Source organism: Coloeus monedula, assembly GCF_965178545.1.
Source record: "Coloeus monedula genome assembly, chromosome: 4".
NCBI classification, from domain to species: domain Eukaryota; kingdom Metazoa; phylum Chordata; class Aves; order Passeriformes; family Corvidae; genus Coloeus; species Coloeus monedula.
In genome coordinates, this window is record NC_138784.1 from 23,786,506 (window position 1) to 23,813,667 (window position 27,162).

The 27,162-nt window shown below is 50.8% G+C and overlaps 1 protein-coding gene across 3 annotated transcripts; it reads left to right on the forward strand.

Annotated features, from left to right (window-relative positions):
• The first annotated feature begins 864 nt into the window (after positions 1-864).
• Positions 865-22,051, forward strand: TOM1 (target of myb1 membrane trafficking protein). 3 transcript variants are annotated; one of them, XM_082279923.1, is made up of 15 exons: positions 865-980; positions 8,514-8,598; positions 10,342-10,420; positions 10,586-10,735; positions 10,848-10,982; positions 11,224-11,370; positions 12,344-12,460; positions 12,905-13,038; positions 13,693-13,726; positions 14,256-14,364; positions 15,362-15,482; positions 17,881-17,956; positions 20,101-20,160; positions 20,506-20,542; positions 20,650-22,051. In XM_082279923.1, exons 1-15 carry the CDS (start codon positions 929-931, stop codon positions 20,796-20,798), a joined length of 1,485 nt encoding a protein of 494 aa, XP_082136049.1. In that variant the 5' UTR covers positions 865-928; the 3' UTR covers positions 20,799-22,051. The 3 variants fall into 3 exon arrangements, with proteins under 3 accessions (XP_082136049.1, XP_082136051.1, XP_082136050.1); XM_082279925.1 differs by lacking the exon at positions 865-980 and adding an exon at positions 1,808-2,301; XM_082279924.1 differs by lacking the exon at positions 865-980 and adding an exon at positions 7,402-7,536.
• Positions 22,052-27,162: the final 5,111 nt, after the last annotated feature.

Sequence of the window (27,162 nt, forward strand, 5' to 3'; positions counted from 1 at the left end):
AGGTCACCCAAATTACCACTCAGGCTCCTGCCTGCTTGGGACCCCCCAGAAGGGAGATGTACCATGGAGCACTGCAGGTAACACCAGGGCATTTGTCTTCCCTGCTGCCTCACCTCAGTTCAGGTTTGTGGCATTCAGGTGACACCAACACACAGGACTCGAGTGTGTTACACGGGCTGTCAGGCGTGGCAGCGTTAGAGCAGGATTTGTGCTGGTTATTAACACGGCCCCATTTTCCGGGTATGGGTGTTGGTTGATTGCAGCCTCAGCTTGGGCAGGGCAGTTGCTTAGGCCGGGAGCACATCTCAGAATGTGCTTTTACCAACCACTCTGTGCAGAGTCATAGGATGGTTTGGGTTGGAAGGGACCTTAAAGATCATTTAGTTCCAACACCTCTGCCACAGGCAGGGACACCTTCCACAAAAAAAGTTTGCTCAAAGTCCCATCCAACCTGGCCTGAAACACTTCCAAGGATGGGGCATCCACAACTCTCGGCAACCTGTCCCAGTGCCTCACCACCCTCACAGTGTAGAATTTCTTCCTAACTCCTACAAGTACCCTCCCACACCGGGCTATGGAAAACTAAAAACCCATCGCCACAGGCTTTCCAGGATTTGGGCACCGCTCAGGCTCGCGAGTCCGGCGTGGCTGCAGAAAGCGGCGGAGGGTCTCGGCAGCGGGAGCCCCTCGGTTCCTGCGGCCGGGGGCTAAGGGCCAGCAGGGTCAGCAGGACCAGGGATCCGCCGGCAGCCACCGCCCCTCCGCGGCCGCTCCGCACCCCACTCAGCCCGTGGCACGGCGGGGCCGGTCCGGGCGGCGGCCGGTGGCGTCACAGCGGGGCCCGGCGGGGCCCGCCCCGGCCGGCGCACGGGTCACGTGAGCGGCGGCGGCGGCGGCGTCAGCTGATCGCGGCGCGGCGGCGGCGACGATGGACTTTCTGCTGGGGAACCCCTTCAGCTCCCCCGTGGGGCAGCGCATCGGTGAGAGCCGCACCCGCGCCCCCCGACCCTCCCCGCGCCCCCTCTCGCCCGTCCGGCCCCGCACCCCCGGGGGCGTCCGCCGGACCCTTCCGTGGGGAAGCGCCGGCCCCCGCCTACGCGGCGGGACCAGCAGCGCCCTAACCAATCACAAGAGCGTTCCGCTCTGACTGACAGGTGTCGCCGACCAATAGTGGGCGCGCAGCCCGAGGCGGCTCCGTCGGGGGCCCCGCCAGCCAATCGGGGCGCGAGGGGGTCTCGGGGTGGCGAGGTGAAGTTTGCTCTCTTAAAGGGGCCGCAGGCCGGTGGTCCGCGCCACGCCCCCCGGCACCGCAGAGCACCGTGATTGGCTCGGGGCCATTCCCGCCCGCGCCTCTTCGGGGGCTTCGGGGAGCTGCTGATTGGCTGGGCTCCAGCCAGGGCAGCCTATCGCGGCCGGGCGGGAGCGGGGCTCGTGTCCCCCGGTGGCGCGAGGCGCGGCCGCGGGACGGCGGGGCTGTGGGACGGGGGCGGCAGGGGCTGCGGGGACAGCGGGGACAGCGGGGCTGTGGGACGGGGGCGGCAGGGGCTGCGGGGACAGCGGGGCTGTGGGACGGGGGCGGCAGGGGCTGCGGGGACAGCGGGGACAGCGGGCTGTGGGACGGGGGCGGCAGGGGCTGCGGGGACAGCGGGGACAGCGGGGCTGTGGGACGGGGGCGGCAGGGGCTGCGGGGACAGCGGGGACAGCGGGCTGTGGGACGGGGGCGGCAGGGGCTGCGGGGACAGCGGGGACAGCGGGCTGTGGGACGGGGGCGGCAGGGGCTGCGGGGACAGCGGGGCTGCGGGGACAGCGGGTGCAGGCTGGGCTGGCTTTGGGGCACGCGGCTCACCCTTTCGGACCCGTGTCCCTTACCCAAAGGACTCATGCGCTGGGCAGCTGGGGGTGTTTGTGTGCCCCGAGCCTCCCTGCATTGAGCTGTGGGACAAGCGGTGCTTGGCAGGGCCATGCACTGGGTCCTGCAGCAGGAGCTGGTTCACGGCATGGAGCACCAGCTTTGACAATGAACACAGCACCCCCTCTGTGACCTGGCAGGCCCACAGGCGCATGGTGTCCCACAGACCCTGTGCTCAGGGCTGCTCAGGGAACATGGGAGAAGGATGTGGTCGGAGAAAGTGGAGCAGAGATGCCGCAGTTAGAGAGAACAAGACCGTCAACAGCCGTGCTGGTGTCAGACAGTGATGCAGTCTTTAAAATGCTTGGAATGAAGACTCTGTTCCCATGTTGTGTTGCCTAAGGGCCTTCAAGTTGTGCTTGAAGGTTGATGCCCATTTAAACTCTCCACTTGTAAGTTTATGTACATGGTCACTTTTGCTGTTCGTCACTTGTCAAACCTTTGCTCTTTGCTGTGAACATGTGGTCCCACATTCAGTCTTTTTCATGTGCTTGCATGAGTGAGCAAGTGGCTGTGTGTGCAGTGGGAAGGGAGCAAGTAGCTGCTTTAAGTAATGCTTTTATTATAATGATTGTAGAGGCTATCCTAACACTGTCCCAAAGTGTGTCAGGGGCACTGTGTTGTGCCACTCTGGTGTTGGGACACATAGGTGAGATGCATTACAGCCAGGTGGGGGAAGGATCATCAGGAAATACTTCCTGTTATCAAAATCCTCCAGATGATCTTTAACATACCCCCAGAAGAACATCACATGTTTGATCACACATTCCAGGAGAAGCCATCTCCTGTCCTTTCCTGAATGAATGCTCTGTGTTCCCTCAATGAGTGTATCAGATATGCCCTTGTGTTTGGGTAGAGGCAATCTGAAGGTTGCCTCACAGATTTTTCTGGTCAGTAGAGTAACCAGATTGTAACCAGGCTGTGCTTCAATTAAGCAAGGGATTCCCAATTAACAAACCAACAGCAAAGAAGAGGAAAAAGAAAAGTTATTTCAAAAGTGTTGTCAGAGAGGGGTTGAGAAGCCTTAGTAGCAGAGGTGTGATAGTAGGGAGATCTTAGTGAATGGGGTTGATTTGGGTTATGGGAGTCCAAAGGAATGGAGGAATTACAGTGTGTGAGAAAGGAACTCTGTGGAGGACTTGAAAGGGCTGGTGACTGAAAATATGAATATTTTCTCCTTTTGAACATTGCCTATCAACATCCTGGGGACATGGATAAATGCTATCTTCCCTGCTTAATTTGGGATGCAAACATGACTTACCCAAACTCGTTTGGTAGGTCCGTGGCAGCTGTGTGTCCAACCCATGAGCCTGATCACCAAACCTGCACAGCGCTGCTGCTCTGGGCTGTCTGCAGAAAGATAATGCTGCGTCCTTGTAAATTATTTGGGCAAAGTCATATATGCTTGATATAGCTTATGAAGTCTAAAATAGCTTTAGATGAAGGCTAAGGAAGAAAAAAAATAAATCCTCTTTGGCATACTCTAGCAACATTCTCAAATTCCTTCATTAATGTTAATCTAGTAAGACCCATTTATTTTGCTGACTAGGAAAGCAATGCCCAGATAATCTCAGTGATCTGTCACAGAATGAGTCAGTTGCAGAGGAGTAGGTTTCCTAGTTTCTTACTCACAGTTCTGAGATTTAGTCACAAAAGTTGCCTCTGTCTGGTTTTTGCACAGGATGGTGTCTCTTCCTGTGATGTCTCTTCCCAAGTAAGAGGAATACAGACTTGCTTGTTTGAGTTTTTTAGTTTTTGTTTCTGTTGTGTGGTGGGCTTTTTTAAAATCCAGTGGGAAAATTTCCAAAGAGTAATAAAGCACCATAGTTCAGATTCTCCCCTCAAAAGGGAAATCCACTGTGCCTCCATGTAGGAGCTAAGAGAAGCTTTTTTCCATTTTCAAAATGGAAAATCTAATTTCAAGGAGGTGAATTCTCTCTTAGTGAGAGGATGGACATGAAACCACCAATGCTCTCTCCTCACCCTGGAAGTCTAAAATAACTAGTAATTATAGCAATACCAAAATGGACAGAGGCAGGTTATTTCAGTGAGTGAGGGCAGGCAAGGCATAGAAGTAACGGTGTAGCACAGAGATGACACAGATTTTTTTATGGATGGGGGTTATTTTAAGCATGAGGACCGGGAAAAGTTAAGACTGTAAAGAGGGAGCAAGTAGGAAAGGCTCCTGGGTGAGGAAGAGAGGCAGATGCAAGACAATATGTCAAAAAAATCCCCACAACCTTTTGGATCCCACCTCGCAGGTGTTCCTGCACCCCTCTGTGGGCTCTGTGGGTCCCTGTGAGGTTGTGCTTCTCAAAAAGGCATTGCCTTGTCTTCTGTGCCTGCTCTGTCTGGAGGAAAAGGGGCAAAGGCAGCAGTTGAAGAGCCACTTGATCCCTGAGAATTTGAGTTGATTCACAGGAAAGGGGCAGGAGTTCAGAGACACAAATACCCACACCACTATGACAGCAAAGGCTGTGTCCATCACCATCCTGGAATTAGGTTTGGAGCTGTATCTCTGGTCTCTCTAGAAAGCACATTGTCCTCTCAGGCTTTGGGGGAAGGATACGTCTAAATGGTGAAATCCTGAAAGAGCTGGTGCTGAAGTTCCCTCAAGGGAAGTAAAAGCATGAGGCTTGTTCAGGATGCTGATTTGGGCCTGTGAGTTTGTGAACTGAAGTTGGGAGAAGGGACTCTTGAATTGCTTTCTGCTGAACCTAAGCTGGCTCATGCAACAAACTGCTGGTGCCCTCAAACGCCTGTTGAAATGAGTGAGAAGGTGCTTGATGCTTTGCTGAGGAACTTAGAGCCAGCAGGAAGCACTGCAGGGAACACCGTTTGAAGGCTTCACTTGGAGGAGGGGCAGAGCATATCACAAGCAAAGGGTTTCTGAGAAGCATCTGGCTGGTTATGGGTACTCCAGGTCTGGAATGGGGAGCAAAGGGGACAGGAGTCTGCACAGTACCTTCTGTCCCTGGCTCCTGTACTTCCCCACAATACTGGCTGCAGTGCTGGTGTGCTGCTGCAGGGACAGCTGAGTGGGATCCCCAGCCCCACAGTGTGCTCTCCCCTGCCACCAGGGCAGAGACAGTAACCTTGAAAAGAAGCAAAGTTGTGAAATGTACTCATAGCACAAAGCAATGTACAGCTCCTTTGCGCCAGTTATGCCAAGCTTGGAGTTCTTCATTATCTGATGGTTCCAAATAACTTTTATCACCTAGCTGCAGTCAGCAGGAGCACATCAAATGCCATGCAGGAAAAGAGCTGATGCTCTGGTTCAACCCGTACCACAGTCTTCCGCAGTTCTGGGTCGACCTGAGGAATTTGTGAGGCAGCAGACTGGAATCAGACAAACCCCAGTGCTGTCACACCCGGGGAGCCGGACTGGCTGCCAAAACAATGTGGCTTTGGAGCGGCCCCGTGAAGGGCCTCCTGTACATTCGGCGGCCAGTTGGTTTGGGGCTTGGAGGGGGACAGCACTCGCAGGCTCGCAGTAACCTCTGCCAGGGGAATTCTCTGCTGCAGGTCAGGCTCAGCTGGCAACACACAGAAGTAGATGCTGCCTGATGAGTCCCACCAGGCAGAGTGCTGGGCGTGTGGCAGTGCCCTGCCTCCTGTGCTCGCTCTTTTTAGGGACTTGTCGCTGTCCCCAGCCATCCCGGGCTCAGATTTCATGCGGAGCAGACAGCTCATGTGCTAATTACAGCTCATGAAATGGGGCCAGCCACTCTGATCCTTCATGTGACTAATGAATTAGACTTTGTTTCCTCCCCTTCTGCAGGCTTTACAAAAGGGTAAAGTTCAGGATTTCAGAGAAAACTCCGTATCTTACTAGGCTTGGACAGTCTGTTACAGCTTGGAAGAGGGCAAGGATGATTAGAAGGGCATTAACTCCAGCTCTCCCAATGCCAGCTAGGCCAGGCCTTAATTTGTACTGGGTAAATTCAAGCGTTTTGTCCTTGGAATTGCCTCAGGGTCACATTCCTGTTTTCCATATGCTCTAATACTACTCTTCCAGCTTTGTATTTTGTGAGCCTGTGTTGAGTTTATGACAGATTTTCTGCTTTACTACAGCTGTCCCTTGATGAGTGTATGAACTGGGGTGACAGTAGCAGGAAGACCACTGTCTTGTGGGGTAGCAGTGGGGTAGGATGTGTCACTTCTGAGGAAGCCCAGTTTTCCCCTAAGTGGCCAGCCAGGTGAAGGAGTACACATGTTTTATTTGCATTCCTCTCTGAAAAGCAAACCCGCTGCTTGACCTTGGCAGGATTGGTGCATTTGGAGGGAAAGCGTGGTGGGGAGCAGGTTACAGCGTGCCACCAAACACTGGGAAGCGAAGGAAGGGTGTTTGCAGATTCAATTCATGTTTGTGTACAATGCAAAGGAAGGTTGGGGAGATCTGAACAGCAAGGATTGATGGTTAAACACAGGTTTTATTTTGTCCTTTGTTTCTTCTGTAGCTCAGTTTCCAAGCAAGCTCAGCCCTGTTCCTGAGTTGTGGGTTTTTCCTTCCATGTGCAGTGAGAAGAGTGGATGTAAACTTCCCTTTCAGCAGAGCAACCCCTGTGTAATGGATTTCTGTGATTTCATTGCCAGTGGCAGTAAACAGTGCAGGGAAATTTCTGGCTTGTTCAAACCATCATGTGTCATGAGCAAGGGATCCCAGGGGAGAGCGCAAGTGAGGGGTGGCTTTGTAACCACATGAGCCAAACCCATCACACTGACCTGACCTGCAACCTGCCTGCCAGCAAGGCTGGTGTCCCAGGGAAGGAGGAAACCTGGAGCTCTGACATTGTACTGAGTACTGATCCCAAAGGAGCCCCAATGGAAAACATTTTCCCTCATGTGTTACCACAGTTTCCCCCATTGACTGGTACATGCCCTGGTGCACCAGACATGCCCATTGCCCTGGCTCTATTCTCCACCACAGCACCCAGTGCAATGCTTCCTCCTGTGCCTTACTGAGGAAGCTTGGATCTGCCCGAGATCAGAATCCCTATGTAAAGTTAATACTCAAAGTGACAAAAGTTTACCTGAATCAAGGAGCTTTAAGGTTATTCCAATAATAGCCAGACCTTCAGAAAAGTGGAAGAGTATCAAGAACATTCTGCCACTCTCCTTCCCTTGTCTGCCCTCTTTCATCTGGCTGTGGCCACAATGTCATCAGCCTAATCACTGTGTAGTCAATACATTCTGTAGCCAACAGAAAAGGTGGTGGCTGGATTGTGATAAAATGCAGATAGCCTCACACTGTGGTGTGCAATCTGTGGGAGGGACACGTGTATAAGAGGCTGCATTGCACAGTGGTGTGAATAGCTCTGTTCCTGACCCTTAACAGGTCATGATGGATGTGCTTACCCAGGCAGGAATTAAAAAATCATGTTCCTGTGTTATGGCCTTATCCCCTTACTGTGTGAATGGGCATTTAATTTCATTCCCACACAGGGATCATTAACTGCTGGGTCAAAGGCAGAAAAAGGCAGCTCTGCAGAGGAAGGACCTCTCAAAAGGGGTAGAGGACCCACAGCAGCAAGGGACAGCCCCAGATTTTGCAGGGACAGCAGTTTTGAAAATGCAGGCACTTCTTAAGTACCTCGCTGGGACTGAGCTCTCCTGAAGAGCACCTGGTAAGTGCTAAACTGGTCTGGCCAGTTTTAATTCTCTTGCCCCAGTGCTAAGTCAAGTGTTTTGTAGGATGAGAGAGCTGGAAAGGATGGGTTTTGTCCTTTGCTTGCCATTTGCTGCATCTCTGTGTTTCCCTGTGGTCTTGGGAGTGCCTGGGTCCTGCTGGCCCCACTGGCAGTTCTCTTTCCCCCAGCTACTGGTGGTGTCCCTGAAGGCATCAGTCGGTGGCATGGCTAGGACTGAGACATGGATGATTACAGGGTGGAGACACTGGTGCTCCCAGTAATAGCTGCTCATTTCCCAAATCTCTGCCTTGAATAAATAACATCAAGGCTGACTGAGGAATTCCTAATTAAAGGGGACACAATCAAAGCTGAAACAATATTGCTTCAACTTCAGCCTGCAGTTTGCTTCTGCCCACACTCCCTAAAGGCCAGAAGTTCAGGGGAGAGGTGTAAATGTTGAACAAGAGAAAGCTCTGCTTATAGTTTTCTATGTTTGCTTGTTTATTTTTATAGAACTGGTGTACAAAAGAAAGTGGAGTTGATTCTTTTGTTTCCTTATGTGGTACAAATCAATAATTGGTGCTACTGGCATTAGATCCATATCAGCGTGAGTGGACCAAACTCACAGTTTCTGGCCTTGCAGTAACAAAGCAAATAAGCCCCCTTTTCCCCAGCTCTGGAGCTGAAGTCATGCTGAGCCCCTTCGCTTCGTGTGCAGAACACCTGAGATCACACAGAGTGTTTGTGCGTCCGTATTGTCGGGTGCCATGGTCACCCACCATCCCAGCCGTGTCCTCTGCCGTGGTGACACCTAGTGGGGAGCACTTGGTGACCTGGAATTTGCATATGGATTAGCTTCCTTGCATGTTGTAGTGGCAGCCAGGGAGAAACAGGCTGGGGTCTGGGGTCTTGTGAGAGGTTAACTTAAGAGTGCCAGGGCTGCTCTTTACCCTGTCTTGGTTTCTGTTTTCCAGAGAGAGCTACCGATGGGTCCCTGCGGAGTGAGGACTGGGCTCTCAACATGGAGATCTGTGACATCATTAATGAGACTGAAGAAGGGTAAGGCAGCTGGCAAGGGTCCATATCCAGTGGCAGGTCCCTGCACTGCCTGTAACACCACATCCCTAGGCTGCAGTGGTAACATGCACTGGTGGAGATAATAAGCTATGCTTCCCAGCAATCCCTGAGACAAGGCTCTGCTAGGAGACCTAGAGACATAGCAAAGCTGTCAGAGCACATATTAGATGCTTGTCTATAATCTTGGTGAGTGCTAGGAGCCATTGAAACAGGCCTTCAGGGTCCCCAGACAACCCTCTGTTCAAGCCAGGCTGCCTCCCAACTCCAAAAGGCAAATTTGCATTTCTTCTACTTTGATTTATTCCCTCTTCCTACCCTTCTCTTTCTCTCCTCTGGGAGTGTAAAGGCTGGTGACTGAGGAGAGGGGAAAATCTCAGGCTGCTATTCAGTCCTCTCACCGTGCCAGTCTTTCTTAGGTTTCTTCTCTGGTATTTTCATGTACAGTCACTCAAACACACACAAAGTGGGTGGGGGGAGCTCTTGTCTCCCTCTCCCTGCAGGGAGATGTTCATCAATCTGCCAGACTTGTTAACTCTGGAGCTGGGGATTTGCCAGTGAATTCAGGGGAGAAAGCTCCTTCTCACAGTGGAGATGTCAAGAGCAGCATGTAAAAAGGAAGGTGCTACATGGAATAAAACACATAGGTCTCACTCCTGCTGTCCTACCCCACAGTGATGTTGACAGAGGATTAGCAAGCCCAGTTTTCAGCTTCACAGTTGTATGGAAACAAAGTCAAACATCTCTACTTACAGATCTGCCACCGCTCCTTTTCCATTATCCCCATGGTGCAAAGACACCTGTTGCTGTTCACAGTTCTCAGGCCTGAGCTTGTTTCAGATTTGGACACCTGATAACACAGCTTGACAGGCTCTCCCATTGCCCTGCTAATCCCCATCCATTGACACCATGCTGCCCCATAGCCCAATACACTCCTGCCCTCCTCACTGCCTCAGTGTCTCCACTCCACTTTTCTCCTCCGGCACTGCTGCTCTTCCAGCTCAGCTTCTCTTCCTGTGCTCTGCTAAAGCATGTTGGTTCATTTGTGCCCTCTTAAAACCACAGTGGTCTGAGACCATGGTGTTTCTCCCCTCTGAGAATGGTTAATGAGGCCCTGCTATGCTGTTGCTCTCATACCCACCTGCAATATAGGCAAGATTTTGCCACTGCATCTCTCCTGCGGCTTTTGAGCCTCCTTGTCTCCAGGGAAATGTTAAACATCTCCTCTTTGAGCAACACAGGAATTGCCACAGCTTGCTTCTCCTTCCTGTTTCTAACCCATGCCAAGCTTTTCTGTGATCTCCTCCTCTTCAGTCTCTCTGCCATGGGATTTTGCTCTATCCCCAGCGAGTGTGTTTCTAGCATTGTTTTTCCTCTCTTCTCTCTTGTGTCCTAAACATCTTGAGCTGTTTCAGATGTCAGCGCAGAGGCCTCCAACTTCAGTAACAGCACTCAGGGACATGGTTTAGTGCTGGACTTTGCAGTGTTAGGTTTATGGTTGGACTTGATGACCTTAGAAGGTCTTTTCCAACCTAAATGGTTCTATGATCAGCCAACCCCACCCCTCTTGCAGAACTACAAGCAGACGCTGCTTTACCAGTCACTGCTTCAAGCCATCCTGAAAACATGGTGAGGGATACCTGCTGAGTATGAGGCATCCAAAACCAGTGGCTGTTTTTCTTTGCCTCAACCTTCTGATGATCTTCCTTCATCTTATTTCTCCTTCAGGCCCAAAGATGCCTTCCGAGCCATTAAGAAGAGAATTGTAGGGAATAAGAACTTCCATGAAGTTATGCTGGCTTTGACGGTGAGTGGTCAGGGCTCTTTCTCTGCTCTGTGATACCCTGCTGTAAAGCTGAGTACTGAACACAAGTACTTTCTAGCACACATGCTGAACAGACACATGTACCTAAAGCCAACAAGTCTAACGTGGGCAGAGAAGGCTACAGCTAATGCTTCATTGCCTTTGAAGGTCCTGGAGACCTGCGTCAAGAACTGCGGCCATCGCTTCCACATCCTTGTGTCCAGCCAAGACTTTGTAGAAGGTGTCCTAGTGAGAACGATCCTGCCAAAGAACAATCCACCTGCCATAGTGCATGACAAGGTGCTGACCCTCATCCAGGTGAGCCAAGAAGTGTGAGCATCTGCACCCATCCAGAGAGTGTGTGTGTTTGGGTGTCTGTACAGAAAGTTGTTGTATGTGGTGATGGGCTGTACTGTCTCCTTCTCCCCAGTCCTGGGCAGATGCCTTCCGCAGCTCTCCGGACTTGACTGGTGTCGTTGCTGTCTATGAAGACCTGAGAAGGAAGGGCCTGGAGTTCCCCATGACTGATCTGGACATGCTGTCACCCATCCACACACCACAGAGGGTATGGGAGTATTGCTGAAGAGAAGAATGTTGGGCAGCTGCCATTCTGGAGCAATGAGGGGATTTCAGGAACTCTGTCTTGCATTTAGAGGGTTTTTGGGTGGTGAGAAGCTCCAGGACAGCCAAGAGCTGTTGAAAGCAGATGGGGAGTTGCCATCAATATTTCTCCTCTAGTTGCACTGCCCTGTCAAGTGTGTCTAACATCTCCTTCTTTCTGTCACCTTCCCCACTTTTGTCTGCAGACTGTGTATAGCTCCAACTCTCAATCTGGACAGAACTCACCCACAGTCAACTCCCCTCAGCAGATGGAGTCCATCCTCCACCCTGTCACCCTGCCCCCCGGGAGAGGCACATCCAGCGACGCGCCCATCACCCCCACACCAGAGCAGGTGAGCTGGACACAAATCCCAGGATGTTGCTGACTCTGCCTGTGTTTGAGGCTATTTCACAAACACTGTTCTGGGACTGCAGTCCTGGTCCTGCCCCGGCCTCTGTCTTCAAGGAGTTGTTCCTCTAAAGCACAGTTCTTCGAGAGCTCCCCAGAGCTCCATTGTGGTCACAGTGATGAACTGGGATACCGCAACCGTAGAGTGGTTATGTTTTCCTAAGACAGGGCTGCTTGCAGGTAGAGAAAAGTTCTCCTGGCTATAGGGAAGTGGGGAGCTGAGACATGATGCCTCTTTATCATCTTTGTTTATCTTGCCTCACTGCTTACTTTATATGAATCAACCCTGTCTGGCTATGTGGTTTCCAAAGGCTAGGGCTTCCTCACTTGTTTCCCCATCCTCTTTTCTCCTTCCTCACCCTGACTTCATATGATACCATGTTCAGCACCAAACCTCCAGCTGTAGGTATTTTGCATTCCCTTCAGAACAGAGAGTAGAAACTGTTCTAAAGAGGCTCATTAGCAGCTTGTAAACCAGACAAATAAAGCTTCAACTGCACACTGAGCTGAGGCTCTCCTGTTGAATGGGAATTAATTTTTTTCCCCTCTCATACACCACTTTGGAAATTAAACTATTTAAATGGCTACCACACGGGGGCTGTTAGCTGAGGAGAGATTTGAATCATAACAGCAGCCTGTGCTGGCTATTAAAAATCAAACGCTAGTGGCCAAAGATCCCAGGTGAGGGCCTGGCATCTGTTACCAGCAAATGAATTTGATGGTAAGTAATGAAGGGGTTTCCTGTTGGGAGCTCCTGAGAGCTAAAATGAATGGTGACAAACAAACTCCCCAGTGGCTGTTCCTCCAGCTCTGTGAACGTGCATACATATGTGGTGCCATTCCCTGCCATTCAGAGCTACTTCAGCTGTGTCCCCCGCCTTCCCTGGTGGAGCTGTCACTTTGCTTTGCTTTTGCAGATCGGGAAGCTGCGCAGAGAACTGGAAGTGGTGAATGGGAACACAAAGGTTATGTCGGAGATGTTGACGGAGCTGGTGCCATCCCAGGCTGAGCCTTCTGACCTGGAGCTGCTGCAAGTAAGGAACACACGGCAGGGGTGGAGGGCTGGCACATGAAGCACAATGACTGGATGGACTGAGGCCCGATGCATGCCAGGGAAAGGACTGGACAGTTTAGTGTGTGGCTTTATCAGGGAGTGAAGGGATAAGGGAGACACAGGGAAAGTAGAGTTTCAATGGTGGATGGAAATTGCACTACCGAGGCTGAAATCATCTCACATGGGAATTTGTAGTTGCCAAGGGCCTTTCTTTCTGGGTGATGTGTTACACTAAAAGCATACAATTATTCCATGTAAAGCTCAGACTCAATTTACCTCTCACACCAATATTTGTTGCTCATCAACAGTTCCTGATAGATCCCTGATAGTAGCCTCTGGGGTCTGTGTTCCAGACAGGCTTCTAGATTTGTGAGTGCTCAGCCATAAGCGTGACCTTTGTGGTAAATTGCCCTGCTTTGAACAGGAGCTGAATCGGACATGCAGAGCCATGCAGCAGCGAGTCCTGGAGCTGATTCCCCGTGTTCTCCACGAGCAACTCACCGAGGAGCTGCTCCTCATCAATGACAACCTCAATAACGTGTTTCTACGCCATGAAAGGTACCTCTCTCCTCCCTTCTCTTCCCTGCTCTCCCTCAAGAGTTCACTGCCCTTGAAGGCTGCCTAGCCCACCCTTTTGATCTGCCCATGAGTATAATACTCGAGACATATCAGTCTGTATCATCCATCCTTGAGAACAAAGCCTGTTCTCAGTTTTTGCTGACTAATTCCTGTCCCTTCAAAACTGCTGTGTAAGTTCCTGACGAGATATAAAGATGTCCCTGTGGCATAACCCAGAAGAAGGAGGCAACTGCATGGAAAGAGCTGGTTTTCTAGCTCTGAGGTAGATGGGGACAGAAAGAAATTGCCCAGGTGGGATCAGCACTCCTTTTTTTTTTTCCTTCTATTTCAACAAACACATCTCTTTGCTAGATTGAAGTCTGGGGAGTTCATCCCCAGATGAACTGTATGGAGAGCTGTTGGTTAGGAGTAACTCTGGAGGATCCTAAGAAGCTTTCTCACACCACCTCTCAGGAGACATCAGCTCTCTGGGTCTTGTTGGGGTGTCTTGAGGGGAAATTGGGCCCTGAGCCATGATTCCCCTTTCCTTGTGGGTAGGAAACGGCAGACTGTGCCAAGTCTTATAAGAAATCTCCTGGGCTGTGGGTGAATGAGCCCACACGACTGAAATGCATCCTGTCATCTTTCTTGCAGGTTTGAGCGACTTCGGACAGGACAGCCTGTTAAGGTAACTCGGAGCAACTGCCCCTCTGTGCAGCTTGGTTTACATCCTGCAGGTCCAGCAGTGCCCTGCTGACTTGGAGGGAGGTTCAGTCTGCCCCACTTAGAAATGGTGGGCTTTGCTGTCCCAGCCAGGCTGCACCAGACCACCTGGTGTGTGGGACACCCCAGTTCCCACTGCAGGCCTCTCCCACCCTGCCCAACGAGCAAGAGCAGAGCAGCAGTTATGTTTATTAGTGAGATTCCAATTCCCATATAAACCTTCTCTGAGCACTACCCTGTCCTCTGAACCAGCATCTACCCTACTTATTGACATCCAGCAGAGCTGGGAGGCTGGCTACCACGGCATATCCTGCCCTGGGACACTATTCCCAGCCAGTTCTCTGGTCACTGTCCCTCTTCTCCCTCTTCGCAGGTGATACCTTTTAATGAGTGCAGAAGGGCTTTCCTCTCCAGTATCAATGAGCTAGGATTGTAGGGTCAGGGTGTCCAAGCTTCAGAAACTCTCCACCATCTTCTTTTTTCTTCCTACAAAGGCACCAAATGAGGCAGAGAACAGCTTGATTGACCTGGCACCCAGTACTCCTTCAGCACTGAAACAGCCTGAAGTCACCAGCAACCTTTCCTCTCAGCTGGCTGGAATGAGTATGTTGCCATGTGGTTTCCCCCTCAGTCTTTCTCCTGTGCTGCTTTGAAAATCCTTTCCTGCCCTTGAATCATCTCCCAAAATTATTTAGTCAGATTCATAGAGTAACCTAGAGAAATGCCCTGTGTTTTCAACTAATAAACTCATGAAGAAGCTTGTATATGCCCCAGGGCACTCAAGCATATGTCTTGGTGTTCTCACCTCACATTGTGCAGGAGGTGGCCATGACTTAAGATGGACCTCAGCATTAGTGTGTGGCTAAGGACCTTGCCTTCCAGAAGGATCGGGGATAAAGTTGCTCTCTCTGCAATGCCTGGCAGCATTGCCTGCTTACCTCTCTTGCTGTGTGGTGTCCGGCTGACCACTGAGGTCTGGGAGAAGCAGAGCAGCTGAAGCTATGCTGCAAAGGCAGCCATGAGCATCTTGGGCTCAGGACCCAGGATTTGACAGGTTGTTTACTCAAGAAGCCTGGGGGATCCTGGGGGTTCTTCAAGATATACCAACAGCCTACATAGCACTGCCTGGATGCAGGTGCAGAAAATTGGCACAAGACTGTTTTTACAGACAAGCCAGCTAAGATATTTTTCAAGTCACCTTTTTTTCAGATGATGCCTGAGTCACAAAATCCGCTCATCTGTCTCAGAGGCATTTGCCCAGAAGCACAGGTTATTTTCTTCCACAGGTTATGGAGCAATTCCCTCCAGAGTTGTCTAAGATGGTCAGGAACATCTAGCCTTCAGCATCAGTAAATTGATGCTGCTGCTGTCTGAAACTGAGCCAAAAGTATCTACTGAGTAGGCAAAGAAACTGCTTCTGTTACTTCACCCACGACACTGCCCACATGAACAGACTGTGCTGCAGCTGAGGAGCAGGATGGAGGAGTGGACCTAGAGCAGTTTAGCCCGTTCTGATGATAGCTTCCCATCCAGCACTCTCCAAGCCTACAGTCCGTTTGCTGCTCTGTGCTGCCTGCTGACTCTGCTCTCTCTCCCACAGACCTAGGCTCAAGCAGTGTAAGTGCAGGGCTGCACTCCCTCGACACTTCTGGCAAGCTGGAAGAAGACTTTGACATGTTTGCCCTGACCCGTGGCAGCTCGCTGGCTGAGCAGCGCAGAGGGTGAGTGGAGCAGCTCCCTCTGTCCTGTCCTGTCCTGCCTTCTTGCAAAGGATGAGGGCTCAGGGTAAATGGGGCCATGACCCCAACCAGCAGCACTTCCTGGGAGACAGGAGGATGCAACAGAAATGTACTCTTCACATGCACAGTGTTTGTAGGATGAGCTCTGTGCTCCCAGTCCTTTTTCCTGCTGCCAACATCTCCCCTTCACAGTGTCCTCCTGGGTATGGGGAGAAGGAATTAGTGAGCATGTGAGCATTGCAGTGCCACATGTTCTGGAAGATTCAGTGTCTGGGGATGAAGGTGTGGAGTGGGACTGTCTCAGTCTTCTTGTCTGCCTCTTAACTCATGTGCCCTGACAGGGGTAATGTTGAATTTGGGAATTGCTGAGTACTGATTCAGCCTAACAGACAGAGTATTGAGCTGGAGTGCAGGAAGAGTGCAGTCAGTTGTGCCTTGCAAGAGGGCACTCTTCTGTGCCTCAGCTTCCCCGTTGGCAAGTGGGACTGATGTTTCTTCGTCCATGGTGTGTTTGAGACCTCCTGGTGTAAAGCACCAAGAGTTGGGTCTCCATAGAACTGGATGAACTGAAGAGGTCTTCTCCACTGCAGAGTGGATTCCTGAACCCTTGTTCTGGAGGAGCTGACAAGAGCTGTGCTGACCAGATCCCCTGGGTTTAGAGACTGTGGCTGATCTCACAGTGCTTTGCCTGTCAGTGCCATTCACTGCTCTCCATTGAGTACCAAGCAGTAGAGCCCAGGGGCACATCACTGCCTCCAGACCTCCAAGACCTGTGCTCCTGCATTCCTGCAGCCACTGGAGTGCCTTGTTCTGCAGCTGGCCAGTAGCAAGTTAAGGTCTCTTACACATGTCAATTTAAGGTCTCTTAACCACATCTCCTTCCATTCCTCTGCCTCAGACTGCTTCTGGTAAACATGGTGGGGAAACCCATGGCCTACACATGACTTCATGTGTTTTGTCCCTGGGTTTCCCCACTGCTTTTACTGTGGGTTGTGCTGCCTGAGGACAGAGGCAGTCCAGCACAAAAACAGTTGTATCAACAGCACCCAATCCGTGGCTGAAACCGGAGTCACTGGTATGTGCTCAGTGCTGGAGATGTGCACAGAGGTGGAATTGTATCCTCTCTGCTGCAGCACAGTCCTTAACAGGCTGAGGCTTATGATCTCTGCACAAGTAACAAGGCATCTTCTATTTATTCCTCACTGCCCTTCATCTGCCTGCACTTGCACTCCTGCCAGGTAACCTCTGGTGGCTCAGGCTTCACATTTCACTCACAAGTGTCTGCTCTCAGTGTCTCCCTGCACTTGAACAGACTCATTGCCCTGCAGCTCCCGAACAGGACGTGCTGGCAGAGCCTCTGGGGTTTGTTCCTGATCCCCCCATGCTTTATGTGTGTCTCGGTGAAGCAGTGCTTGAGGCACTTCAAGCCTTTCCTGCCATTCTTCCTCATCAGTGGCATGATAGCAGCTCTGTACTTCATCCTGGATGCCATTGTCCACAGCGGTCCCTTCACTGATGAGCACTTCTTTGAGAAGTTTGAGCAGCGGTGGCCCAAGCCCCTGGCCTCCAACAAAACCAGCTCCACTTGATGTTCTCCTGGATCTGTGGAAAGGGGCCTGGGAGCAGCTGGAGAGGAAACTTGTGGAGAGTTTCTGTGAAAGGCTTCATTTTCCTAGCATGGACAGCTTTCCCCACTCAGCATGGATCAAATGGTGACGTGTGGCATTGTCATGTGTAGTAGCAGTCTAGAGGGGGCACAGGAATGGGATGAGGGAAATTATGGGTGAGACGTGTCTGTGTGTGGAATGGTGCATTTGGAGGCCTGGAAGCAACATGAGGCTCTTCTGCTCATCCAGTCCCACCTATACAGAATAGGCCAGTGAGCCTCTGCGACCATCATTTCTCAAGTGGTATTAGTTAAAGAGATGTTTTTGAGCTGTTTGTGTCTATGAAGATAGATGAGTATGTAGGAGCTTGTTGCTCAAATCCTTTCTAAAATATCTGTAATATTCCGGTCAGTCTGTGTTAGTTTTCTCTCTTTATAGTCCACCCCAAAGAAGGTAAGTGTTGTGGTTAATGCACCTAGCTGTAAGTCTGTGTCTTAGTTTTCATATGAGTCCTTGTCATTCTTCTGTCAGTGTGCCGGGGCTGACCTGTTGGATCCCACAATGCTGTTCCAGTGAGTAGATTAGTCTGTTTTGTGGTGGGCTATGCCTTTAATAAGGGCTTTGCACACCTTTCTAGATGCTCTTGGGAGCAGAAAGATGAGGCATGAAAAGTTGTGCAGTCAGAAGAACTGAATATTATGTTTAGGAGTTTTCCTGCTCTTCATTCTCAGGCCTCTCATCAGCCTGTGTTTTTTTTCACTTTTTGCTTCCAGGGTAAAGTATGAAGACCCCCAAGCCACCAAAGGCCTCGCTGGTGCCCTGGATGCCCGGCAGCAGAACACAGGAGCGGTAAGTGGCCACAGCTTTTAGTACATCACCAGGAATGGGAGCAACCTCCTGGCTCACCAAGGCAGTAAGTGTGCTGTCTGGAAAAAGTCAAGTAATTCCCACTCTCCACCAACCTGCATTTCCTAGCTGGGCTACATACCTCATTCTTTAAAGCCCTGAGGTGAGGAGCTATGGAAGGTCTGGGGTTGCCTGAAGGATGTCCTTCCCCAGGGAAATTTCCACCTGGAAATGTATGTTTTATTCCTCTTCAGCAAATTTCCAAGTTCAGTTGCCTTCTCTCAGCAATCAGAGAAGTAGGCCACCAGTACTAGTATATTCTTTCCCCCACCCCAAACCCACTGCCTCCCCTCTCCCTCACACTGCAATGCAGACTCTCTCTCATCCAGGGGGAGTCTGGTGCCTCTAGTGATGGAGCCCAGCTGACAAAGTGGATGATGCGTCAAGGAATGGTGAGATCTGAGGTCGTGGAGCACCAGCAGGGAGGAAGGAGGCTGGGGCTCTGGCACAGAAGTGTCACTGGCACAGCACATGAGGATGCACAGCAGACATCAGCAGATACTGCTAACTGAAGTTAAGCAGCCCTGGGCTGGGCCAGTAGTGGAGACCAGGTTTGGGAAGGAAACAGGCAGTGTGTCAGTCCTTCCTCAAGTAAACATTTGTGTAGGAAAAAATCCTAAGAGCTCTGAGGCCAAGAGAGCATGTGCAACTCTGAGCTAGAGGATGGCCTGTTTTGGGATGGGTGCCTGAAGCAGAGGCAATAGGGCAGCTGCTGAGGGCAGCTGCTGCCATTCATTGTCCTTGCGGTCTCTCCTCCTTAGCATGAAGTGCCTCATTTGAAGGAAAACGCATTCCGACTTTACCCTGTTGAAGGCCTCTTCCTATAGCTAGTGACTGAGCTTTCAGGAGGTTGAATTTGGTCTTTTGGCAGCAGGAATTCCTGCAATTGCATTCCCACAGGCACACAGAGGCTTTGACAGCTCCTGGGTCTGAAGCTTATTAGCCTGTCTTCCTGTAATGGGCACTGCCCAGACTGATGTCTGCTCTAGGAAGTTTCCCCACATGCTGTACAGTTGGCTTGAATGCACTTCTACCCCAGAGAGATCCTCTCTGTGTAGGCAAAGCCAGTGTGCTTTGAAACTTCCCTAATCTCACACATCCTCTTCTGTTCCCATTCATCCATCTGCCAGCTGTGATAACTATCTGCGCTTGCTCCCTGGTTTGGGAAAATCTGCCTGTCTTTGGTACAAAGGCGTTGCTCTTTTTCTTGGTCTCAGTGTCTTCCTGAGGGCAAGGGAGCTATATATATTAGAAAACTAATAAATAAGTTCCCACAAATACTGTCTCATGCTTCTGCTTGGGGAGCCTCTAGCAAGGGCTGCTTCTTGCTCAACTTTGTTCAGGAGCTCATGACTGGAAAAAAGGATCTGGGGTTTTGAATCTGATTTTGTTTCTTTCAAGGTTATCTCTGTCCACTAGGAATATGTCTCTTTTCTGTTTAAATTGATCAGGGACATGAATTCTTCTGAGCTAGCCTCATCCCTACTGGAAGTAAAATTTAACTGTAGATGACTTTCTCTTTGATGGGTCTGTTTCAGTAGTTTGAAAGTGTGATGTCAAATCCTGCTGTGGTCCATGATCCTACCAGGGAATCAGTTCTTGGCAGGTGTCTTTCCCCTTTATTGTGCTGCCAGACCTGGCACCTCTAATATCTTCAGCATTTCAGATTTTGACATCAGACTGTCACTGGTTTGTAGAAGGGAGGAGGTGTAGAAAAATGCATGTCTCTTGTTCTCTGGCTGCCTAACACAAGCAGCCAATATCCACCTAGTGGGTCCTCACCAAAAAGCAAAGTCTGGTCCAGTCCTAATACCCCAAAGCCAACCACCAAACCACAGATGCTTTTAATGGCATGAATCCTGGAAACTGTGTGTCTGGGCATGGATGGGGCAGAGGAAGCAGGTAAGCAATGGCACCGGTAGCTGGGAGAGCTTTGCAGTGGCACTGGCTGGATTTGGATGGGCCTGAGCTGACAGAACAGTGGAGTGAGAGGGTGAGCTTGTGAGTTGGGCTCTCTTTTTGCATAGTGGATTTACTGGAACATCCTCTATTTTCTTGACCTCATCACCCCTTTTTTTCTGCCCCAGGTACCAGTTCCTCAAGCCAATTTCATGGAAGACATAGAAAAGTGGCTCTCCACTGACGTGGTAAGTGAGGGGCTGCTTTCCTGGAGCCAGCAGTCCTGCTGGAGTTGTCTGTGGGCTGGATTTCAGGCAGTGTGTAACAGTGCTGGCATTGCTGAATGTGTGGCACAGGCTGCTGGGAGGGATCATGAAAGGAAAAGGCAAGGACACAGGCTTTGGGATACCACAACAGTACAATCAGCCTTCTGGGAGACATAGCTAATGAACTGAGGCTCAGGGTCCCTCTAATGTGTTTGTACTGTGGAAGTGGGGCCAGCACTATCCTGTCTCTCCATGTGCAAAGAATCACATCTGTGAGATGCCTTGACCTACCTTCCTTCTAACCATGCCCTTCTCCTTCTTCTTTAGGGCGAATCAGAGGATGCAAAAGGTGTCACCAGTGAAGGTAAGGTTGGTGCCAACCAACCCTCTTCTTTAACTGTTCCTGGCAGCACCTTAGCTCTTCCACAAACCCCCCTCCTTGCTAATGCTCTGCTCTTCTCTTGCCCTCAGAGTTTGACAAATTTCTGGAAGAGCGAGCGAAAGTTGCGGACCGCCTCCCCACTTTGTCCAGCTCCTCGGCAGGGACGTCTGTGTCCCCTCCTGCTGCCAGCCATCATCGGAAGCAAGCAAAGGAAGATGATGCTATGTTTGCCTTGTGAATGCTATGGACCAGTGTGCTGTGGAGCAAGAGGCTGTGTGTGCTGTTTTGCTTGCCTCCAACCAGGGGCCAGCAGAGGAAGGACTCTGTCCCCTTCCTCCATTCTCTTCCTGTTTCACCTTTGAGTTATTTTTATTTTTAAGCTGCTTTCAGACTTCAGATAATCTTTGTTGTGTTTAGGGATATCATACAATAGACTTCTGAAGGGGGGGTTCAAAGCTGCTAGAGAATGTGGGAGTTCAGTGGGCTTTTTATGGTACAGTGTGGACAAAGCAGAAGCTCCGGAAGAAGCTCCTTCATCCTAGTCTCCAATGAGGTAGTTAGAGATCTTGGCCAAGAAACAGGAGAGGCTGCAGTCTGCTGCTGAAATCATTCCTGCCTGCCTGCCTCTTTCCTCACCCCTCTCCTAGAATGTATCTCCAGCCCTCTGCCTGCCAGTGTTAGACTGGAAAGCACGGGGATGTGAAGCATTACTGGTGGCCAAGGAGGAACACTAACGGTAGAGGAACCCTGTTGCTCTAATCTCTCTTTCACAAGTGCTTGTGGTATGCAACACCTTCCCACTCACAACCCCTTCTCTTCCTCGCCTTCCTTTCCCCATCAGTTTATTCAGAATCCTACCCACAGCTCAGATGTTTCCATTGCATGACAGCCAGTCATCCAAGCCCTTGGCAGCACCCAGGACTGCAAGTGGTACCCCAGGCTGAAGGGACTGTCTCCCACGGGGTAGGATGTGCCTTCAGCAAATTATCTGCAGTTAATTTAATTCTCCATTATCATATTTTTCTCCCAATGTGATCCTACCTCCCTCTCTCACTTCCACTGATGCCTTCCACCACATTGTGCCGTGGTGTGGGAAGTCTCTCTGAGCCAGGCCAATGCTACAGACTCCCTCAGGGTGGCTGTGTGTGCTGGGGTCACAGAACTGCATCCCCTTAAAGCAGGAGGCCCTTCCATCAGCATGTGGGAACGTGCTGTTGCTGTAGAAGCTTGTTCAGCTGATGAGCACAGAGGGGAAGCGAGACATCAGTCATTTCATGCCAGCAAAGCAGCCCTGCAGCAGCCAGAAGCTCCTCTGCACATGGGAAGAAAAACCCTCCTGAGCAAACTGCACACGCTGCCCAGTTGTAAATGAAAGCCAGGGAGAAGGGTGCCAAGCTCAGGGCTCCTGCTCGTGGGATTTCTTGTTGAGCGTGGGAGAGTTGTCTTTTTTTACTGCACATTAAAGGAGCAAAGACTTGAGTCTCCCTTGAAGATACGGTGTGTGCTGTCAGTGCTGGTGTGGGGAGGGGAGGATGCTGTGGGGAGAAGAGGGATGAAACCATGCAGCCACATTTGCTCTCCATGAAAAGGCAAGGGCACTGGTGCTGAGAGGAGAACAGCATGGGGGCTGAGGGTGCTGGGAGTCAAGGGAGGTGCTCCCTGCTTTTTACCACAGTCTTGTGGGGAGGTGATTACAGCCCATCTCAAAACAGCAAGAGGGCAAGCTACCCCCTCTCCTTTCCCTCTCTGCCTTGTGGCCAGATCTGAATACCCACCTTGCAGCCTGTAAGTCATAAAACATGCAAGAAATACAGTTGCTACTAAAGGGCCCTCTGGTATCCACAGGACATCCTCAGTTGTCCCTATGCTACCTCTCCCGTGTCCAGCTGAGTGGGAGCTGTGGGAAGGACTCTTAAAAGGAGTTTAAGTAGATTAGAAAATGTCATCTGAAGAAAGGCAAAAGGGCCAAGTGGCTGAGGTTCCCCTGCTGGAGCACGTGCAGGAGAGGAAGCAAGAGCTGGGTCATGATGGAATACAGGCTAGTTTTGTAACTGTGAGGCTGGAAGGGCTTCCAGAGCAAGCAAGGCCCAAGCCCTCTAGCCAGTGCCTAGCTTCAGGCTGCCTGGCTCAGCTGGGAAGGAAAGGCTTCTGGTGCCCAGTCAGTGTTTCTGCAGGGTACCAGGCTGTTCACACTGGTGATGCTTTAACACTGGTTCATGCCTCAGCTGGCCCTGAAAGCTCTCAGTGCCTCCAGCTACCTCGGAGCACTGCCTGCAACTTTCCCAAAAGGAGAGATGAAGACATCCCTGAATGGATATCCTGAGTATGGGGAGTTCAAACTCCTCCTTACTGCCTCTAGGATGCCCTGAGTCCACCTCAGGATAAAGCCCCCGTCTTCACCCTCACCTTGTTTTTAATTCCCCAGACAGCTGGCCCAGGACCTGGCAAATCTAAGAGGGAACTGTCCCCAAGGAAGACTTGAGTGCAGGAGAAATGAGTTGCTGCTATTTTCGTCAAGGGGCAAACAGATGGAAAGGGTTTTTGGTGTCTGCCAAGTGAGGTCAGTTTGAATCGATGGCCAACAGGTGAAAATTCAGAGTGCTGCTTGCGGCCCCCGGGGTGAGCCTGTCCCCTCCCCACAGTGCTTTTCACTGAGATTTGTCTGACAGGGGAAATGTATCTCTTTTTCAAGTAACTGAAAATATGAAGAATGGGGATGAAGGCATGGAAAGATTCCAAATTAGTACTGTCGTGCTGTTATAGATTATACCAATAATAGCTTGAATAATTTTGCAAGGTTTCTTTTCAGAAGCGAAGGGAAAAAAAACCTGCTAGTTCTGCAAGAGATCATTTCAAATAGAGGTTGGGCACTTTGCATTGGCAAAAACTGCTTCATGATTGCAAAAAAAAAAAAAAAAAGACAGCACTGCAAGGAATTATTTTAAATGTCTTTCCCTTTTTAAAAGTTTTCTGATGTTGTTGTTGAAGAAAGAACAGCGCTGCCTGCTCGCTCTGACCACCAGATGGCTGTGGTCCCTCGCACACCCAGCTCGGGCTTCCCCATTGCAGAGACAGCCCCTCCCTTGGCAGTGACCTGCTTAGCAGGCTCTGCCGCCCCCGGGGACAGAAACAAAACAAAGTTTTTCCTTATTCTAGTATTCCACTGCAACCATCAGCCCTGTGCAGACTCGCACAACTACCACTCCAGAACATGCATCCACGTGTTGTGACTGCACGGAGGATGGGAAGGGGTGCTTGTAATCTGCCTAAGCATCCATTAATAGCCACACTGGGAACAGGATCTTGACCTGGACAGATATTTTGCACGACCCAGAACAGCTGTTGCTATGCCAGATGAAGAAAGACATAACTTCCTTGTACTGGGTCAGAGTTGCTCCACATCTCTAAAAACGAAATATATGCTAAAAGTTAATGAGAATTTCCGTGATGTTTGGGTAGCGTGATACTTGGCGTGCCAGCATCACATTCATAGAGGCAAAAAATTACATGTTTCTCTTTTACCAACCACTAACCTCTAAATAGTACATGAATTTTTCTAAAGGGAGGTAACAAAAATATGTCTTGACTTCCCACAGTATTGTCTCACAAAGTCAGCACAGAAATGTCCAAAGCCAGTACACTGGGAGGGCTGTTCTCCATTCCACAGGACTTTCATATTGCTTTGACATGTCAAAACTTCCTCAAAGCTTATTTTGAATAACCAAATTCTCCCTCCCTTCACAAAATGAGAATAAAGCCACTTCCCCTTTCCTTCAGATTACTGTTGGTAGAGTAGATGGAGATGCTGGGAAGGGTATGGTGGGAACCCAGTGGGCAGCAGAGAGGTGGGTTGTGAGGAAGGACAACATTTCTGTAGGTAACTCATTTTTATCTGTGTAGGTGGCATAAACAAACGGAAGCACAAGAAGAGATGAAGAGGCCAAAAGAAAAAAAAAAGAGGGAGGGAGGATAGGAAAATGTATAAACAAATGAGAAGAAAAGTGCCTGCCCCAGTGCTTAGGATCAAGGGAACAGAGATGGTCATTGACAGGATGGCTCTCCATGAGTGCAAGTTTGCTGCAGTGCTGTCTCCAGCAGCCTTCCTGCAGGGCTGGACGTTGGCCCTTGCCAGGAGTCCTTGGACGGGGTATGCAGGGGTGCTACACTGTGCAACAGTGAGGCTGGGGGCTCAGTCCCGGCAGGGAGGCTGCCAGGGAGAGGGGGGATGCAGCAGGGATTTTCTCGGGGGGATCAGGAATTCCCTCCCAGCGCAGGAAAGCTACATGTGCCTGTATCCAGGCACTTGTTTTCCTAGCCAATCTCGGCAGCAAAGCATGGATCAGGCACGAAGCAAATCTCGCAGCAGGGTGAGGCAAGGACACAGCTTTCCTGTGGTTTTAAGGGGGTCTCTTTCACCAGCACAGAGTGGTAGGAGAACCTGTGTTTAGAAAAGTTGCTGCAAGGCACTTCAGTGGTATTTTTAGCTGCTTGACCCGAAAAAAAAAAGCTTAAATACCAGATCAGTTTCAGAGAGAGAGAGAGGTGCCAATTTCTCTGAGCTGTTTTGCAGCCTGAGTCCAAAAAGGAAAAAAAAATAAAAAAGAAAAGAAAAGAAGAAAAGCCAGTGGGTAATCTGCCAGCAGTGCCCTGCTGCCCCTGGGCAGGGACATGTTTTGTCACACCATGAACCATCAAGTCCAGCAGGGCAGTCAGGTGGTGGCTCGCCCCATACCAGGCACCTTCAGTCTCACCATTCGCCGAGCACCTTTGGTCCCTCTCCGCCTCTGCCAGACCACACCCAGCAGCTGAACACTACAATTCAAATCCCACGTCGCCTTGTTAATGATTATTTAGCCAAAGAGCTGCCGCCACGGCCTTGAAGTCCTGCTGTGCCCAGCACTGCTTAGGAGAAGGGCTGAGCCCAAAGCCCTGAATCGTCGGTGCCTGGGATTCTAGGGAATGCATCCCCAAAAAAGGGGGATGTTCTGGCTCTCTTGCCGTGGGGGCTGCAGTCCGTATGCTCCATCATGCACAGGGCTCTCCAACGCTGAGCCCACTGTGCCATAAACTAAGGACTTTGAAGAAATATCTGCCCTTTCTAACCCTTCTTTGGCTTATTTCTCCTCGTCAGCATGTACCTGTCACCCTCTCAAAAGACAGCAGCTCGGTGGGGTAAATGAGGTCCTGCCTGCTTGCCCTGGAGCGATCTTTGGTAATGAGCGAAGGAGAGGGCACAGGCTATGCCACAGATACTTTACGTGGCCTTGAGTAAGTCACTTAAATTTGGCACATCCTAAGTGCCTGTCTCTAAAATGGCTTCGTTCCCACACATGGTTCCTTAGTTTGCTATTTTCCACCAGCACAAGTGAAAGCTGGGTGCCCATCCGGCCCCTGAGTGTTCCCATGCCTTTACTCCCCCCCGTATGGAGCACGGACTGTCCCGGTCCCAGAGCAGATGGCCACAGCATCCTCCACGTCTCCAGGTCAGAGAGGTGTGCAGCTTCCCCACCTTGGGACACCAGCTTTTCCAACCCTTCCTGCCCTCCCCGGTGTGGCTCTGGGAAGGACAGCTGAAAGGGGAACATTTTGTGGCTGTGAGCGATGCCGCACGTTCCACCAGGGCTCCCCCCCTCTCCCACGAGCCCCAAAACCCGCAGCCGCCTCTCGCTAGTGCTGAGTCAGCCTTTTCCCAGCGTGGGCGTCCTGCTGAGTCAGGGTCAGGCCGGGCGATTGCTGAGTAAAGGCTGCGCGAGGGGCGCTTTGCTGAGTCACGGCGGAGCAGGCTCCGCGGGAGGCTCTTTATGGCAGCGCGGAGATTGCAGCTGCTGCTCCTGGCCCCGCTCCCGCTGCTCCGGACAGCTGGAGAAATCTCCAGAAACAGCCCCTTCCTTCGGCCCAGCATTTCTCCTATAGCCTGGAGCAGGGAACCACGCAGAGGTCGTTTGGAAACCTTGGCGGGGAGGGGGGACTTGGGTCTCGTTTTCTGTGCAAAACTTGGTTTCCAGTTCCTCCTTCTCCTGAGGCGTGAGCAGTGTGGTACAAGGTCCTCCTTGTTGAATACGTGTTGTTTGTCAAATCCAAAGTTTCACGATTTGTTCTGTCTCGCAGTCAGGGCACACTTTGTTTTCCACGGTCGTAGCACTGAAACAAAGGAGGGAGCAGCACCGACTGAAACACTTTCACAAAATGGGATTTTTATTTGCTAACTCTGCCCCACTCCCTCCCACACCTCCATTTGGCTGCCAAAGCAGCTCCTAGCTGGACACAGGATTGATTCCCATGGCTACCAAGACTCTAGGAAATGTGGTGGGCTCTACTCACCCTCGCCCAAAACTTCACCCCAGTGTACCCATAACATGGAGACCCGCTGTGTGCTTTAGGTCGCTGCCTGACTCTGGTCAGGCATTGCTTTTCAGGGTGCTTGCGCTGTTCTCCCTCCTCCCCGCTCTGTTTCCAGACAGCCCAGGCTCTCTCCTTGCCCATAGCTCTGTGCTATATATACCCATACATCTATGAAAATATGTATTGTAATATGCATTTCCTATTTTTGTCATGCTGGTTCATTTATCCTGAGAAATCTGCCTGTGCTTCCATCTCCCACC

Bases quoted from the DNA above. Each gene is read 5' to 3' on its own strand.
- TOM1 (XM_082279923.1), top strand. From the start codon at position 929: ATGGACTTTCTGCTGGGGAACCCCTTCAGCTCCCCCGTGGGGCAGCGC. The intron at 10,983-11,223 runs GTATGGGAGTAT...TTTTGTCTGCAG, and splicing joins CCATCCACACACCACAGAGG to ACTGTGTATAGCTCCAACTC. The intron at 13,039-13,692 runs GTACCTCTCTCC...TCTTTCTTGCAG, and splicing joins GTGTTTCTACGCCATGAAAG to GTTTGAGCGACTTCGGACAG.